This window comes from Haliaeetus albicilla, chromosome 19 (genome assembly GCF_947461875.1).
Source record: "Haliaeetus albicilla chromosome 19, bHalAlb1.1, whole genome shotgun sequence".
NCBI lineage: Eukaryota > Metazoa > Chordata > Aves > Accipitriformes > Accipitridae > Haliaeetus > Haliaeetus albicilla.
The window spans coordinates 2,270,593-2,284,516 of record NC_091501.1 but is presented as its reverse complement, the minus strand read 5'-3'; the positions used below and the strand labels follow the sequence as shown (position 1 = coordinate 2,284,516).

At 47.3% G+C, this 13,924-nt stretch overlaps 1 protein-coding gene across 3 annotated transcripts; it reads left to right on the top strand.

Annotated features, from left to right (window-relative positions):
- The first annotated feature begins 2,264 nt into the window (after positions 1-2,264).
- On the top strand, positions 2,265-12,889 carry PICK1 (protein interacting with PRKCA 1). 3 transcript variants are annotated; one of them, XM_069807268.1, is made up of 13 exons: positions 2,265-2,370; positions 3,354-3,445; positions 4,223-4,334; positions 4,822-4,950; positions 5,065-5,131; positions 5,979-6,068; positions 6,503-6,556; positions 6,656-6,718; positions 7,043-7,176; positions 7,950-8,042; positions 9,023-9,073; positions 10,554-10,698; positions 10,960-12,889. In XM_069807268.1, the coding sequence occupies exons 2-13, from the start codon at positions 3,405-3,407 to the stop codon at positions 11,199-11,201; spliced, it is 1,221 nt and encodes a 406-aa protein (XP_069663369.1). In that variant the 5' UTR covers positions 2,265-2,370; positions 3,354-3,404; the 3' UTR covers positions 11,202-12,889. The 3 variants fall into 3 exon arrangements, with proteins under 3 accessions (XP_069663369.1, XP_069663370.1, XP_069663368.1); XM_069807267.1 differs by lacking the exon at positions 2,265-2,370 and adding an exon at positions 2,619-2,748; XM_069807269.1 differs by lacking the exons at positions 2,265-2,370; positions 9,023-9,073; positions 10,554-10,698; positions 10,960-12,889 and adding exons at positions 2,612-2,748; positions 8,563-9,013.
- The last annotated feature ends 1,035 nt before the right edge of the window (positions 12,890-13,924 follow it).

Genomic DNA, 13,924 nt, shown 5'->3' with positions numbered 1-13,924 from the left:
GAAATGAAGCCCAGCTGGCCGGCCAAGTGGTCACCTCCTCCGGGGTGACCCTGCAAAGCCACTGGGCACGAAGTGGGAGACAGCAAAGGGATACTGTGGGACTCCCAAACCCCTAACCCACTGCACGGAGCAGTCCTGCCGTGGCATGGCACAGACAGCAAGCCCGACTTCTGCCTCTGCTGACGATCTGCTGTTTGACATTTGCTTCACCAGCTCTTGCCTGTATTAACTGTCACCTTTGGGGAGGGTTATGCAGGGTTTCCTCTGTGTTCAGGAGCGCCCAACTAGCCAGGGGCTGGACTTCAGCGGGGGCTGCAATGTAACTGTATCACAAATACGTTAGCCCCTAGCTGTCAATAGCAAAGTTATACGCTCTGAGGAGGACAGGGGGACAGATTTTTTTAAAAAATGCATTTCAGAGTAAGTATTCTAAGAAGAAGAAAGTTATGGACGGTTGTTTTGATCCAAGAATTTGAAAGAGAATTACACAGATAAACATTTCCAAATGTTGCAGGGTCTCTCTCAGAACCACAACACTGCAGAATCTGTCCACTTAAATTTTCACTGTCTCTAGGGATGGATATTCCACCACCTCTCTGGGCTGCTGTAACAGTGCTTACACACCCTCATAGTGGTTCATAGCACCGGAATTTCGTGCTGCAACTTGCAACCCTCGCCTTTTGTCTTTTGCTGTGCAAAAGCCCTGGGAAGCGTTTGGCTCTGTCTTCTCTGTATCATCCTCAGCCACAGTCAAGTGCCGTTGCACTGCTGAGCCCCAGCGAGCTCCTCACGTGCAGAGATCAGGGCCTAGCTCATCAATTCTAGTGCTTCACTGATGTAAAATTCCTGTCAGTGCCCAGGGTCAAGACATCAGTCTCTTCTCTTCAGAGAGCTCCCAGTTGAAGGACTGCATTTCTCATTCAGCTTCCCTTCATAAATAAATCACCTCTTAGACCCAGGACTTCAAAGTGATTATTAACAACACGCTCTTGCCCTTGTACTCCAGCATTGTGGGTGGCTTCAGACAGTGTTTTGATGTATGCAGTCAAGAGGTTCATAGGGCCGCACACTGCAAACACTAACCACCCTCTCAGCCAGCAAGAGAGGTCATCGTCATCAGCTAGTCCTTGTTCCTGGTCATGGAGGAGTTTTCAGTTCAAAGACTGCAATTTGGGGGGGTTTGTTTTTTTTTTTTTGATCTGCGTCAATAAGGTCTGGCAGCCTGGTAATTGCTCAGAAGCCAGCAGTGGCTGGAAGAGATGACACATAATGCAACAGGCAACCACATTCTTCTGGGAAATCAAAGCATTCTCCCAGTCATGGTGCTATCTTGATGGAGGAAGAAAATTCATCTGAACACCCAACCGCTACCCCCCCCCACACACATCGCAGAGGAGAAAAACACGTGGAAGCTTGGTGATCCTGCCATACACAGGGTAGCACGGTGGTTTTGCATGCAGCTGTGCTGACTGGCTTCCAAATCGCTGTTTCCACAGGTCGCTGCTGGCCTGCCAGCAGTAGGGGTGATTGTGCCAACCAGTTTCAAAGCTCTTTGTGTCTCTGCTGTCATCTGAATTACCAGTCATGATGTGTTCGCATTCACAAACATCTTTCTGAAATGCTCCCTCCTGTGGGAGGCCAGCACTGGGTGTATTTGTGTAGGGTACATCACCTTCCATAGGTAACAGCTCTGTATTTTTCCAAGTGACAAGTGCAAGAGAGCATCTTTTCCTCCAGGTGGGCACACTTTGTGTGCCCCTCCTGGTGACTGAACAGCTGATAGCTCGCCACAATCCACTAATAACAGCAGTAGGGCGAGCCATGGCGCTGCTGTTTCATGCTGTGTTGTGAAACCTGTTCAACTCAGCGGTTCCCATCCTCTTCTTCAGCTGCTGCCATCACTGCAGCTCCCCCTCCGCAACTGACCAAGCCCAAAGGCTCTGCCTCCCGGTGCCCCTCGGTGACCGGGGTACCTCAGAAACCTAAAGCGGAGTTGGACACCGCCCAAAACCCGGGCTGGAGGCTGCAGGCCCGGGCTCCACCATACTGCCCAGCCCTCCTTCCCAGCACGCCGTGGTGACCGGAGGGACCCGAAAGCCTCGGGGGAACGGAGGGGCCAGACATGACAGACCCGGAGGACACCCTCTCTCAAGAGCAACCACCACCTCGCCGCTCTTCAAGATGGCGGCAGGACCCAGCTGGCCCCGCCCCCCCGCGCGCGTCTCCGTCCCCATGGCAACGCGGGCGCGAGCCGGCGCGGGAGGGGGCGGAGCTCCGCCCGGCGCTCGCGGTGCTTCCGGGCTGGCTCCCGGCGGTGACGTGTCGGCGGGCTGACAGCGGCGGGGGCCGCGCGCCAGGCGGCTACTTCCGGTGAGCCACGGGACCCCCTCACGGCCGCCCCCCCCCCGCCGTTGCCCCGGCAACGGTTTCTGTCAGGGTGGGGGTCGCGCTCCCCGTCCCCCCCCCTCGGGCCCTGTCAGGGCGACCCCCCCCCCCCCTCAAAACGGCCGGTCCGGTGCCCGGTGCCCCCCCCCACACCGTCCGGTTCTGTGGCCTGACGCCGAGGCTCCCATGCCGGGCCCTGGCCCCGGTGGGCCGCGGGTCCGGGCCGGTGAGGGGGCGGGAGATGGTGGCGGTCGCGGTGGCGGCAGGCAGCGGCAAAGGGGAGCTGTCGGTGAAGCCCTTCGCCCACCGGTAGTCGGTGGGGTTGGATGTGGCGGTAAACCGGCGCGGAAGGTGGCCGCCACGGTACGGGGCAGCGTCACCGAGCCTTTGGTGCTGCCGAAGGATGAGAGAAACCAAAACGTGTCTGCTAGTTGTTGTCCGAAATTAAAGAGAAAATGAAACGGGGGACGGGGGGGGGGCTTGCGCATGGGGAAATAATGAGGCTTTTTGGGAAAAGGAGTCGCAAAAAGCTTTGCGTAGCCTTCCGAGATAGGAGAGGAACGTCAAAAAGTGACATAACTTGCTATGAAGTCAAGAAGAAAACGGACATGTTTTAACAGATGGAGGGGGTAAAACTAAATATCTTTAGCAGCCATGGTGTAGGTAGAGAGTGTGAACAAGCAGCTTCCAGGAAGGACCATGTTTTGTTCTCTGCTTTGGAAATACCACACACCTGTGGGATTTGAAACATGCAGCATTCAAACTCGAGGACTTTCTCCTGTCTCATTCACAGCAGGGAGTCAGAGACACTTGACATGGTTTTCACCTTTGATATAAGAACAGAGACCAAGACATGACGTTCAAAAAAAAAAAAAGGAAGGGGATCGACAAGGGTGACAGGTTGATTCTCTGCAGTTTTCTGTTGAAATCACTGGTTTATTGGGGTTTATTCTGTTCTTCCTTCACAGGGAATTTGGAATAAGCATTTTCAGACTCACAGGCTCCGCTTAACCAAAAAAATGTTTGCAGATTTGGACTATGATATTGAGGAAGATAAGCTGTGAGTATTTCACTTGTCTTTTCCTTTTTGCTAACAATAGAAATAGTCTTTGCAGCCAAGGCCTAATAGTGGATAAATTTACCTGCTTCTGATGCTCTGTGCTGAAGAGTCAGACTTGCTGTTCACTCCTGATTTCTTGCTCCCTCTGGGGACCGGGGATGAGGCATCACTGTGCTGGTGAGCAAAGGAGAATGCTTTCTGTTGCTCTGCAACAATCTACCCTGCATTTCTGATTGCAAAGCAGTGCTGGCAAATCTTCTCTAAATTAGTGACCTTAGCTAGAGAAAAAAATATTTGTAATGGAGGAAAGATAATAAGAGGCAAGAAGAAGTGGAGAAACTCTGGACTCCTTAGGTCTGTGAGGAGGAGAACGCTGGCATTTCCTGAGCAAGTAAAAGATTTGATGAGCTTAGTGATTAATTTAACATGGAGCCCTTGTCTTGCATCTCATTTATGCTGTTCAAGTTTTCCTCTCACTCCAGCACTAAGAGCAGATGAAACACTCTCTAAAACGTGATAGCATTTCCTCAGTGCCTAGCGATGGATGGGGGTGTCTCCTGCACCCTTAATCCTTGCATGCAGTCTCAAAAAAGATAGCCCAGAAGGTCTCTCTGCTGGCCCGTGCCAATAGACTCTATGGTGGAGATAATGTGATGAGTTCAAATGTGCAGTGCCCATTATGTTTTCAGTTTGTATCGACTCAGATACCGGGCTGTTTCGTACACATGCAGCTCTGCCTACTGTGTTCAGTTATTCATTCCCCCTTTCTCATTCTAGGGGGATCCCCACTGTACCTGGGACAGTGACCCTGAAGAAGGACTCTCAGAACCTGATTGGGATCAGCATTGGGGGAGGAGCACAATACTGCCCCTGTCTCTACATTGTCCAGGTGGGCATTCGGGGAGGAAGAATAAACCATCTTTGTAAAGCAGTGTTGGCCTGAGAGATGGATAGCGTGGAGAGTCCTATGCTATTTGTTTTTCTCAAAGTGGAAGACATCATCTCACTTTCCAGTGAATAAGATTTCCTTACCCTAGTACCTCACAGGCGTGGAAGAATTAAATTAAGACTTCTGACATTATCCTTCTCCTTGGAGAGAGTGTTAGAATTCACAGGGTAAGGGTGTGACATTCTCAGCATCAAGAAATCCTACGCTTGAGAAGGTACAACCTGGAGGCAAGAACTTCCTGAGGGAACAAGATGATCAGCCCACCTCTTAGTTAGGAAAGGGGAAAAACCACAGCTTCACCATGAACAAAATACAACTGAGTTAAATAGGAGGAATGTAATTGTCCCTTTTTTGTTCTTCAGCCCTGCATTCACCTTTCTCTTCCTCTTGATTCCAGACTACCTGTGCTCTTTATCTTGTCCACTAGGTATTTGATAACACTCCAGCAGCCTTAGATGGCACCGTAGCAGCTGGTGATGAAATCACAGGAGTGAATGGGAAGTCCGTCAAAGGGAAGACCAAGGTGGAGGTGGCCAAGATGATACAGATGGTAAAGGTGAGAGGTAGGAGGGGGCCACTGGGTCATAGTTTACAGTTTACTGTCCATTGGTAAAGAAAGCCACTGCTACGTGCTTCCAGCACAGCAGTTTTGGATTTGCTCTTTCTACAGGGAGAAGTGACGATACACTACAACAAGCTTCAGGCCGACCCAAAGCAGGGCAAGTCTTTGGATATCGGTAAGACTGGTTTCTTTCTCCCTAGAGTGTTAAAATGACATGGATGGGTGAAAGATTGGTCCCAGCTAAAACCAAAGTAAAATTCTGGTTCCATTCCTCCTCTTAACTCAGTCATTTTCAAATGGATACTGTCAAAGGCAATTAAAATCCTTCCCTGACTTCTTGAAATAGTCTTGAAAGTTAAATTGAGGCTTGACTGTTTTTGCGAGAGGCTTGTTTTTCCTGCGCTGTTGACAAGCATGTGTTTCTTGGGAGCTGCAGGCACTTGGCTCCCCTGCAAGTTTGCCTCTAAATAAATGTAGCTGAGTCATCTGATTCCAAAGAGGGCATAACTGTCTCTAGTAATTTGCAGGGTATGACCACCAAAGACAGAAATTAATTCCATTGAGGAATGACAAAAGGGTTTAACTAAGATCCAAAAGATACAAGTAAGCAAAGGGATAACTTTGAACATTAAACCCTATTTGTCTTGCTTTCAGCCTCATCTCCTGACTTCAGTTGAAGTAACACAGCAAGTAGCATAAGCAAAGTTTCGTTCTGAATATCGTGATAGGTAACTTATAGCAAAGTGATTGATTGGAATAGTCTTCCAAAATAAGTGCTGGAGCTCTATTGATTGAAGTATGTAGGATGTGAGAGCAGAACAGATAGGCAGGATAGAAGATGAGCTATGCACAGCTGGATCAAATATCTGGTTTCTATGGTATTCTTTTTCTGCTCGCTACCTCAATAGTGTGTTAAGTTCAGTTTATTCAGTGCCTGAGAAACCAGTGAAGTATGTTAGTGAGCTTTTCATGCCCACAGAAATGACCCTGATCCTGGTTTGCCACTCTCTTTTGGTTTTTAGTATTGAAGAAGGTAAAGCATCGACTGGTAGAGAACATGAGCTCAGGGACAGCAGATGCCCTGGGGTTAAGCCGAGCCATACTTTGCAATGGTAAGTATTGTCCAGGAGAACATTTTCTTAAGAGAACACTTACCCTCTTGTGCTTACCTGCTTTTTGTTGTTACTTGCACGTTCCACAGTATTCCTTCATAATTCTTTCCTTCTGCTATACCTCACTGTTGTGATTGCCTCTGCCCTTCTTGAGTGATATATCCTGTCATTGGGGCCATTTAAATGTTAACTAAGGTCCAATCAATTTAAAGTGGGGACCCACTTAGTGAATTCCAATAGGTGATGACCGCACACTGTAAAATAAGTTTGCAGTTATTTTAAAAGCTTCCCATGTTGGACCAGGGGACAAGCATTCAGAGGTGAAGGAAATTTGTACCGAAGATATGAAACTGGTGTTTTTCCAGTCAGTCAGGTCTTAACCATGTCCTGGATTTGGCTGTTGTAATTCTGTATTGATTCTTGTTTCCACTTAGATGGACTGGTGAAGAGACTGGAGGAGCTAGAGAGGACTGCAGAGTTATACAAAGGTAAACTGTGTCTTGCATCAGACACCAGATGGGAGGGAAGGATGCCTCCGTTATGTTTCAGTGAAATGACTTAAATGCTTTTTCTGGCTTCCATCACAGGCTTGACAGAACACACCAAGAGTCTTCTCAGGGCTTTCTTTGAGCTATCCCAGACACACAGAGGTAAAGAATCCGAGTGAAGGGAGCAGAAATCTTTGACCTCCAGTTTCTGGAGTTTTAGTCCGTGCTTTGATGTGCGATGTGTTGCATAAATGAGCTGGGAAGGACTGCCCTCCTGGTATTAGCGGTCATGGTGCTAATACAGGCCCTGTCTTTCACATGAGACATTGAAGAAATGCCCTGCCAGCCTCTGGTCTTTGGGGAATATGTAGCATCATTCCCCAGCTAATTACAAGGATACGGGAAGGAGGGGTAATATTGGAGGCAAGATTCTTCTCCAGGGTCAACCTTTTCTCTCATCTGTTTTTATTTTTTACCCTCACCCAGCATTTGGAGACGTTTTCTCTGTCATTGGTGTACGGGAGCCACAACCAGCTGCCAGTGAAGCCTTTGTGAAATTTGCTGATGCCCACCGCAACATTGAGAAGTTTGGGATTCACCTCCTGAAAACAATTAAGCCGGTAAAGAATTTAACCGTAGTAGTTAAAGGTCTGGAGAAGAGGGGAATCTAGAAAGAGAGAAGCGTGTATTTGAAGGTGTGGTCTTATAAATCATTCATTGTAGGAAGAACTGTCTTTGCTTTCCTTCAGGGAACTCTCTTCAGAAAGAACATAAGAGGTAATGTAGTGAATATATCAGTCTGGTCCCTTTCACTTTTGCACATGAGTATGTTCCTCTCCTTTTCTTTTGGGGATTAGGGGGTAGTTTGATCAGTGTAGTCCCTAGAGCCCTTTCCCTGATATTGGTACCCATAATTAAAAGATACCATTAAATTTAAAAGAGTTTAGCTAAGCAGTTTGGGAACAATTTAAGGATTTCAATCAATATATTTGAGTGAGAGTCTCCAGGGGATCTGTCCACATAGTTTAGCAAAGAGAGGATTAGATGTTGATTTGGGCACCACTTTCGTGTTGGGTAGCAGACCTTTGAATCAGGGAGAGCAGTTTCCAGGACCAATTGAAAATGAAACAAGTTGAGTTGAAAGAAGAGGAATTCAGACTAGAAGTGAGGCACGCATTTCTAACACTGGAACTACTTGCCAGTGACAGTAATGGATGCTCTAACCATGGCAATTCTGAGTCAAGATCAAACATTTTCTGTCAAATATGCTCTAGTTCAAAAAAGAGTTAACTCGAGGCAGTCTCATGACCTATGCTGGTTAGAAGGTTGCACCTGATGAATTGTAGTCATGCTTTTTGGTCTTACATTCAGCAACAGGATGTTTCCCTTGCAGATGCTTACTGACTTGAATACGTATTTAAATAAAGCCATTCCTGACACAAGGCTGACTATCAAAAAATACCTGGATGTCAAGTTTGAATATTTGGTGAGCTGCTTGCTTTTTTTCTGAGTGCTGGTTGAAATTAAGTTTCGTAGAATCATAGCCTGAAAGTTACATATAGCATATACGATCATGTATCCATCCTTCCACAATCCATGCAAGGATGCGTTCTTTTTTCCAGTTCTTTTTCTACTGCCAGATTACTCAGATTCAGACACCTGCTTTTAACCTAATAGTTCTCACTGGTAAGAAAGATCTCCCAGAATCCAAATGACTTATTTTCTACATGACCAAATTAATTTCCTCATTTATTTCTAAAGAGCTCCTATGCAACTTATGCTCCTGAATTCCCCTAAATAGCTCTCCGGTCCATATTTTCAGGTAGTTTTGGATCGTCTTTCTTTAGCCAAAGTAAACAACTGCCAAGTCGTACTTGCTTACATTTAGATAATGCTTTTTTTTTTCCTCTCCCATTCCACTCACCCCTTGTTTTCTACACCCAAAAAGGGTAGGGTTGTTAAGTGCATTTGTTCTGTAACTGTAGGAATCTATTTCCTTTTACCAGCTGAGAGAAGTATTTGGAGCTGCAGCCCTAAGGCAAGTGAATATGGCAGCATCTCTTCCCACATCAATCCTTCCCACAATTCATCTTTTTTTCCCCACTCTTTATTTATTGCCTCCTCATACTTTTCTGGTACTGTTTTCCCAAACAGTAAATGAATGCAGTGTTTTTCTCTTACGTTATACTTATCTAAAGTATTTGCTCCTGTAAGATAAATAATAAGCATCTTCTCTCTCCCCCACCATTTTTTCTCCCCATCTTTCTCTAAATAGATTTTCTTTCCACCTGGGATGTTTAATATACTCTGATCCCACTGTGCTTTCCTCAGTGTCCCTAGCTGCAGCATTGAAGGAAGGCTTGAAATGGTACAACCCTGTGGCTACGGGTGATGATGAAATTGCTTCTAATTCTTAATATTTACTTCTTGTTTTGCCTTTTTTTTTTAATTTTAAATTCTGTGAAGTCTTACTGCCTGAAAGTCAAAGAGATGGACGATGAAGAGTACAGCTGCATTGTGAGTACCGCTACTGTGGCAATGACAACTGCATACTCTGTTCCTGCAGCTTCCCTATGCACACTGCCTTATAATTGCAAAAGCACTCTTGTGCCTGTGTGCACCCGAACTAGTGAATGCATCCTAAGAATTACACACATTTGTTCTTAACATATTAGAAATTGGAGACCCTTAAATGCTACCTAGGAAACAGTGCCAATAACTGTCATGAATCACTGGTGCTGTGGAATAGCAGAGGGACCAGACATCTCCTCTGCAGCTTGTTTGCTTGGTGGTTGCCTGTCTCAGTGTTTAAGTACTATTAGCTTGTGTAAGGAGGATTAAGGTGTTATCTTCACAGATTCCATTTGTGTGTAGTGTACAGCTTATCATTAATTCTGGACTTGTTTCTGAGAAATGGAAATTTAGCTTCTCTAGGAAAACGCATGTGAAAGCTGCATTTGTAGTTGAGGAAAATTGATTAAAGGATCTCTCTTAAGAATAGGATTTCTCCTAAAAATAGGTAATTTAAAATCAGAAGACTTAAAAAAAACCTGGCAACATTCTCCAGTGACAGTTTGCTGGCTGGTTTAGAGTTTTACAACCGTAATCCTTAAGAGCTCTGTTTAAGATAGCTAAAGGTGTCCCCTACACGCCCAGTTTCCCTGCATAAAGATCTTGTTTTATCCTAGGTATTGATTTCAGAGCAGGGATTTGAATTTTTTGAATGCCCAGTTCCCAGTGCCAGGAAGGAATAAAGCTTTTCTAACACAACATTTAATTATATCCTTCCTGCTAAATGGGAAGGAAAGAAGCCCAGTCTTGCCCAGCACAGTAACATCTTTGGGTTTTCGTGCATACAGCGTGCATTACCAAGCCATAGTCCATAACACAGATTTTTATGTATGTTATGTTTACAGGTGCAAGAGAAGAGTGCTGTTTTGCTGACAGATCTAACCCATTTCTCTCAAAACTATTTTGTGGGACAACATATAGGTCCCTCCCTACTGGTTTCCAGCGTTGTGTCTGGATGGTTGTAGATACCACAGGGCTCCCTGTGTAGATGTATATAGCATGTTACGCAATCCATATAGGGTGAAGCTTGCAGAGGAGGGCAGAATTTTTTGTGTGATTGATATAAATTAATATATCCCTCAGACCCTAGACTTGTTTGTTCATAGTGCCTGTCTTAATAGTTCAGATAAGAAGCCATGCCACTTCTCCATGCTGGGTTGCAAGGTGCCTGAACTTTTGTCTTTGCTTAGTAGTGATGCTTTTTTTTACTGTGGTTGGCATGTATTTGGCCTTCAGAATGGCCCTGTTGACTGCCAGTTGTTGACATGGCTCAGCATTCCTTGTGTTCCGTGCTTCCTGACTGCAGCTCCAGTGAGCTTGAGAGGGCTGTAATAACGCAAGGTCATTGTGAGTCTGTATCGGTAGGCAAACTCTGTGTACAAGCACTGCTGTGGGAGCCTCTAAAATGGCGCCATGTTTTTGGCAGGCTTTGGGTGAACCCCTCTACCGGGTCAGCACTGGGAACTATGAATACCGCCTTATCCTACGTTGCCGGCAGGAGGCTCGCACACGCTTTGCCAAGATGAGGAAGGACGTGCTAGAGAAAATAGAACTCCTGGACCAGAAACACGGTGAGTACCACTGCTGTGTCCAGCACCTGAAGGGGTCAGGCAGACATGGCTTTGGCCTTCATGCTTCTTCATCTCAGCTTAGAAGTCTTTGCTGAAGAACCCTTTTGTGGCTGTGCCTGAGACATCCTCCCTCAGGGGCCAAAAGGGATTAATGCGTCGGAGACTCTATCTAATGCTGGCAAGGGAGGCTTGATCACAGCCTTCACACTGTTTGGGAAGGGGGTTTTCACCTGATTTGTTCCCAACATGTCTCTGCTACAGTGCAGGACATCGTGTTCCAGCTCCAGCGTTTTGTCTCCACAATGTCCAAGTACTACGACGACTGCTACGCTGTGCTCCGAGATGCGGACGTCTTTCCCATTGAGGTGGACCTTGCCCGAACTACTCTCAGCTATGGGCAGAAGGACACGTACACGGATGGGGCAGAAGAAGAAGGAGGAAGCGAGAGAGAGGGTAGCGGGAAGGAGGACGCAAATGGTGAAAAGCTCATTGATGATGCCTGAGTGTGCCAGCATGGCCAGAGGAAAGACTTTGCAGACTGTTAGAAAAACATGTATTTCACATGGCAATTCATCCTCCATGACTTTCTGTGTATGTCCAGCCTGGGATTCCTCCTCTGCTTTGGGTGGGGGTTGCTGGTTGGATTGGGACCAACCTCTGCTTTCCTCTTTCTTCCCTTGCTTGTTTGCCCGGTTATTCCTTTTTCCTTCAGAGATTTCTGCTGCCCAACTCTGGTACTGAGGTGTGGGAAGGAAAATTGCCAACCGCACCGCCATGTGACTCTGTGTGCAGACAGGGCACTGCTGAGCATGTGGGGTGCACTGCTCCCCTCTGGCATGTGGAAGCCAGTTAAACATCTGGAGATGATTACAAATGGCGAGAACAGCCCCCTTCTGTCCTCCCTGTGTGCTACGGGAAAGTCTTAGCACCAGCGTTGTTTTCCTTCACCCCACTGCTCGCTGTCTTCAAGCTTCCCATTCTCTGGCCTGTTTTAAGCTTCCTCTGTCTTTTCCATCTGTCCCCATGGGCTACAGGACTGATTTTTGCAGGATGATCACTCCCACCACTCCCAGCTCTCTAAGAAATAGGAGCAAGTCCAAACAGATGGCTAGAACCAGTGGTGGCATACGTGATCCGGTCACCCCCCCAACTAAGGGGCTGGTGGAAGCTCTCAAAGCAGGCGCTGGTATGCTGGGCTGCTGCAACCCTGCTGCAAAGATTTAGAAGTCTCTTCCCCTGGCTACCATCCTCTTCAAAGTCCCTGAGCTCCTGCACAGCCGGCACCATGTGCGCACTCTGTAGCTACACCCCAGGGCTAGAATCCTGCAGGATGTGGCTCTGCCTTTCCCTGTGGGAAGGAAGGACCTGGCTCAGGAAGGAGCCCCCCTGCTTGGCAGAGATGCTGAGGTGAACGTGCTTGTCCGAGGCAGACAGGTTCCTGGGAATAACAGCAAAGCTGTTCTGTTCCATCGTTCACCTCTCTTAGGGCTCCTTGCAATGGACAATACATCCTTCTTGAGGATGTGCAGCCAGTCCTGCACACTCTTTCCTTGTGCAGGTGCCAGGAGGAGCCACCTTAGAACCACAAAGGAGATGCCCCATCCTTAAACTAAAGAGGAGAGACAGGAAGCTGTATGGAGAGAGGAAGACATTGCCTGAAGGCCGAGGCTTTGAGATTTTTTTAGTGCAAAGCATGAATAACGTACCACCTCCTGCTTTCCTCTCTGCGCAACCATTTTGTGCTGCCTCTGGGCCAGCCAGCAGCAGTAGCTAATGTCCCATTCCCCGGCACAAGGGAAGGGGGGAAAGGAAAACCAAGGTAAGTGAGGCTGCTTCTTTCCTCCTTCCTTTTCTCTTCTCCCTCTACCCTTGTGGGCTGATCCCAGATACAGATGGCACTTTCTCTTTTAGCGGGCAGCACAACTGCCAGGAGTGGTGTGCTGCTCAGAGTCAAGGGTTTTGACTTGTCTGTCATTACATTCTAGTGGTAGCGAGAGAAGTTATTTAAGGACATTAATTTATGATCGACATGTTTGTTTTGTTTTGTTTTTTCTCTTTGATTTGTTTTTGGAGCTTCGTCATCTCTGTCGGTGCCTGGAAGAAAGCCATCCGTGGTCAAGCTGCTCTGGAAGGTTTAAACGGACTCTGATGTACTGATTGTTGTCTCTAATAAAGAAAAATGTGACATTTCGTTTCCTGCCCTTCATGGGTTTTCTTTAGAGATTTGTTTGCTCATCCTCTGTTGGTTTTAATCTTAAAATATGATGGGAAGATGGGTGTCATGTGCTGGCCATTGTTTTTCTTGCTCATAGTGGTGGATAATCAATCTCTATGCCAAGCTGTGGTAGTCACTGCAGCACAGGTTTCCAGAGGAGGCGGCTTACAAATGCCGTAGCAAGGCCAGTCCCCCATGTAATACCAGCTTCTCTGCCTCTTGGCTTCCCAGGGGAACACCAGCCTTGTAAAGCCACCAGTTGCCTCAGTCCTGCCCAGTGGCATCCTTGCACCCCTCCAGGGCCAGCTTCTCCCCACAGCTCAGCTGTTGCATCACAAGCTTGAGCTGATGCTTAAGTCCCTGATCCTCTTTCAGAGCTGTTAGTTGTGCCAAAATACGGAGCAGTTAAGAGGAACAGAGAAAATGCTTCAGTAGAGGCTGCCTGAAAGCCAACAACCCAAAGTGGAAGGCGGCATAGCCAGGTTTTTTGCAATCTGACTGATGGAGGGGAAGGAAGAGGGCTGGGTATCTTACAGCACCCTCTGTAGCGAGATCTTGTGCCCTAAGGGCCTTTATGTGCTTTTGTGAAAAGATTTAAGAGCGGGAGGCTTAGTGGGAAAAGTTGACTGGTGACAAGGAAACAGGGGACCTTGTTCTGGTGACGTGCCTGGTGCTGACAAGGGCAGTTGGTTTCATGCTTTGGACCTTGGACCTCTGGGAAGTTGTGAGGTGCTTCTTGGAGGGGATATTGGTGAATAAGAAAAACCCAGTCTGGGGGATGGGGGTTTGGGGTTGCTGGGGAAAGAGCTGCAGAGCAACTTGGCTGAGCAGAGCAGAAGTGGTGATCTTACCTTGTGTGGAGGGGAGAACGCAAGCTTGCGGAGCAGTGAATGAATGCCTACAGGGCTCCATCACCCTTGCTGCTGCTTCTCGTTCTCCCAGAGCTTTGCATCTGGGGTTTGTCATGGTGCTTAGTCTGATCTGGGATGTTTCGAAGTGGGTTTGATTAGG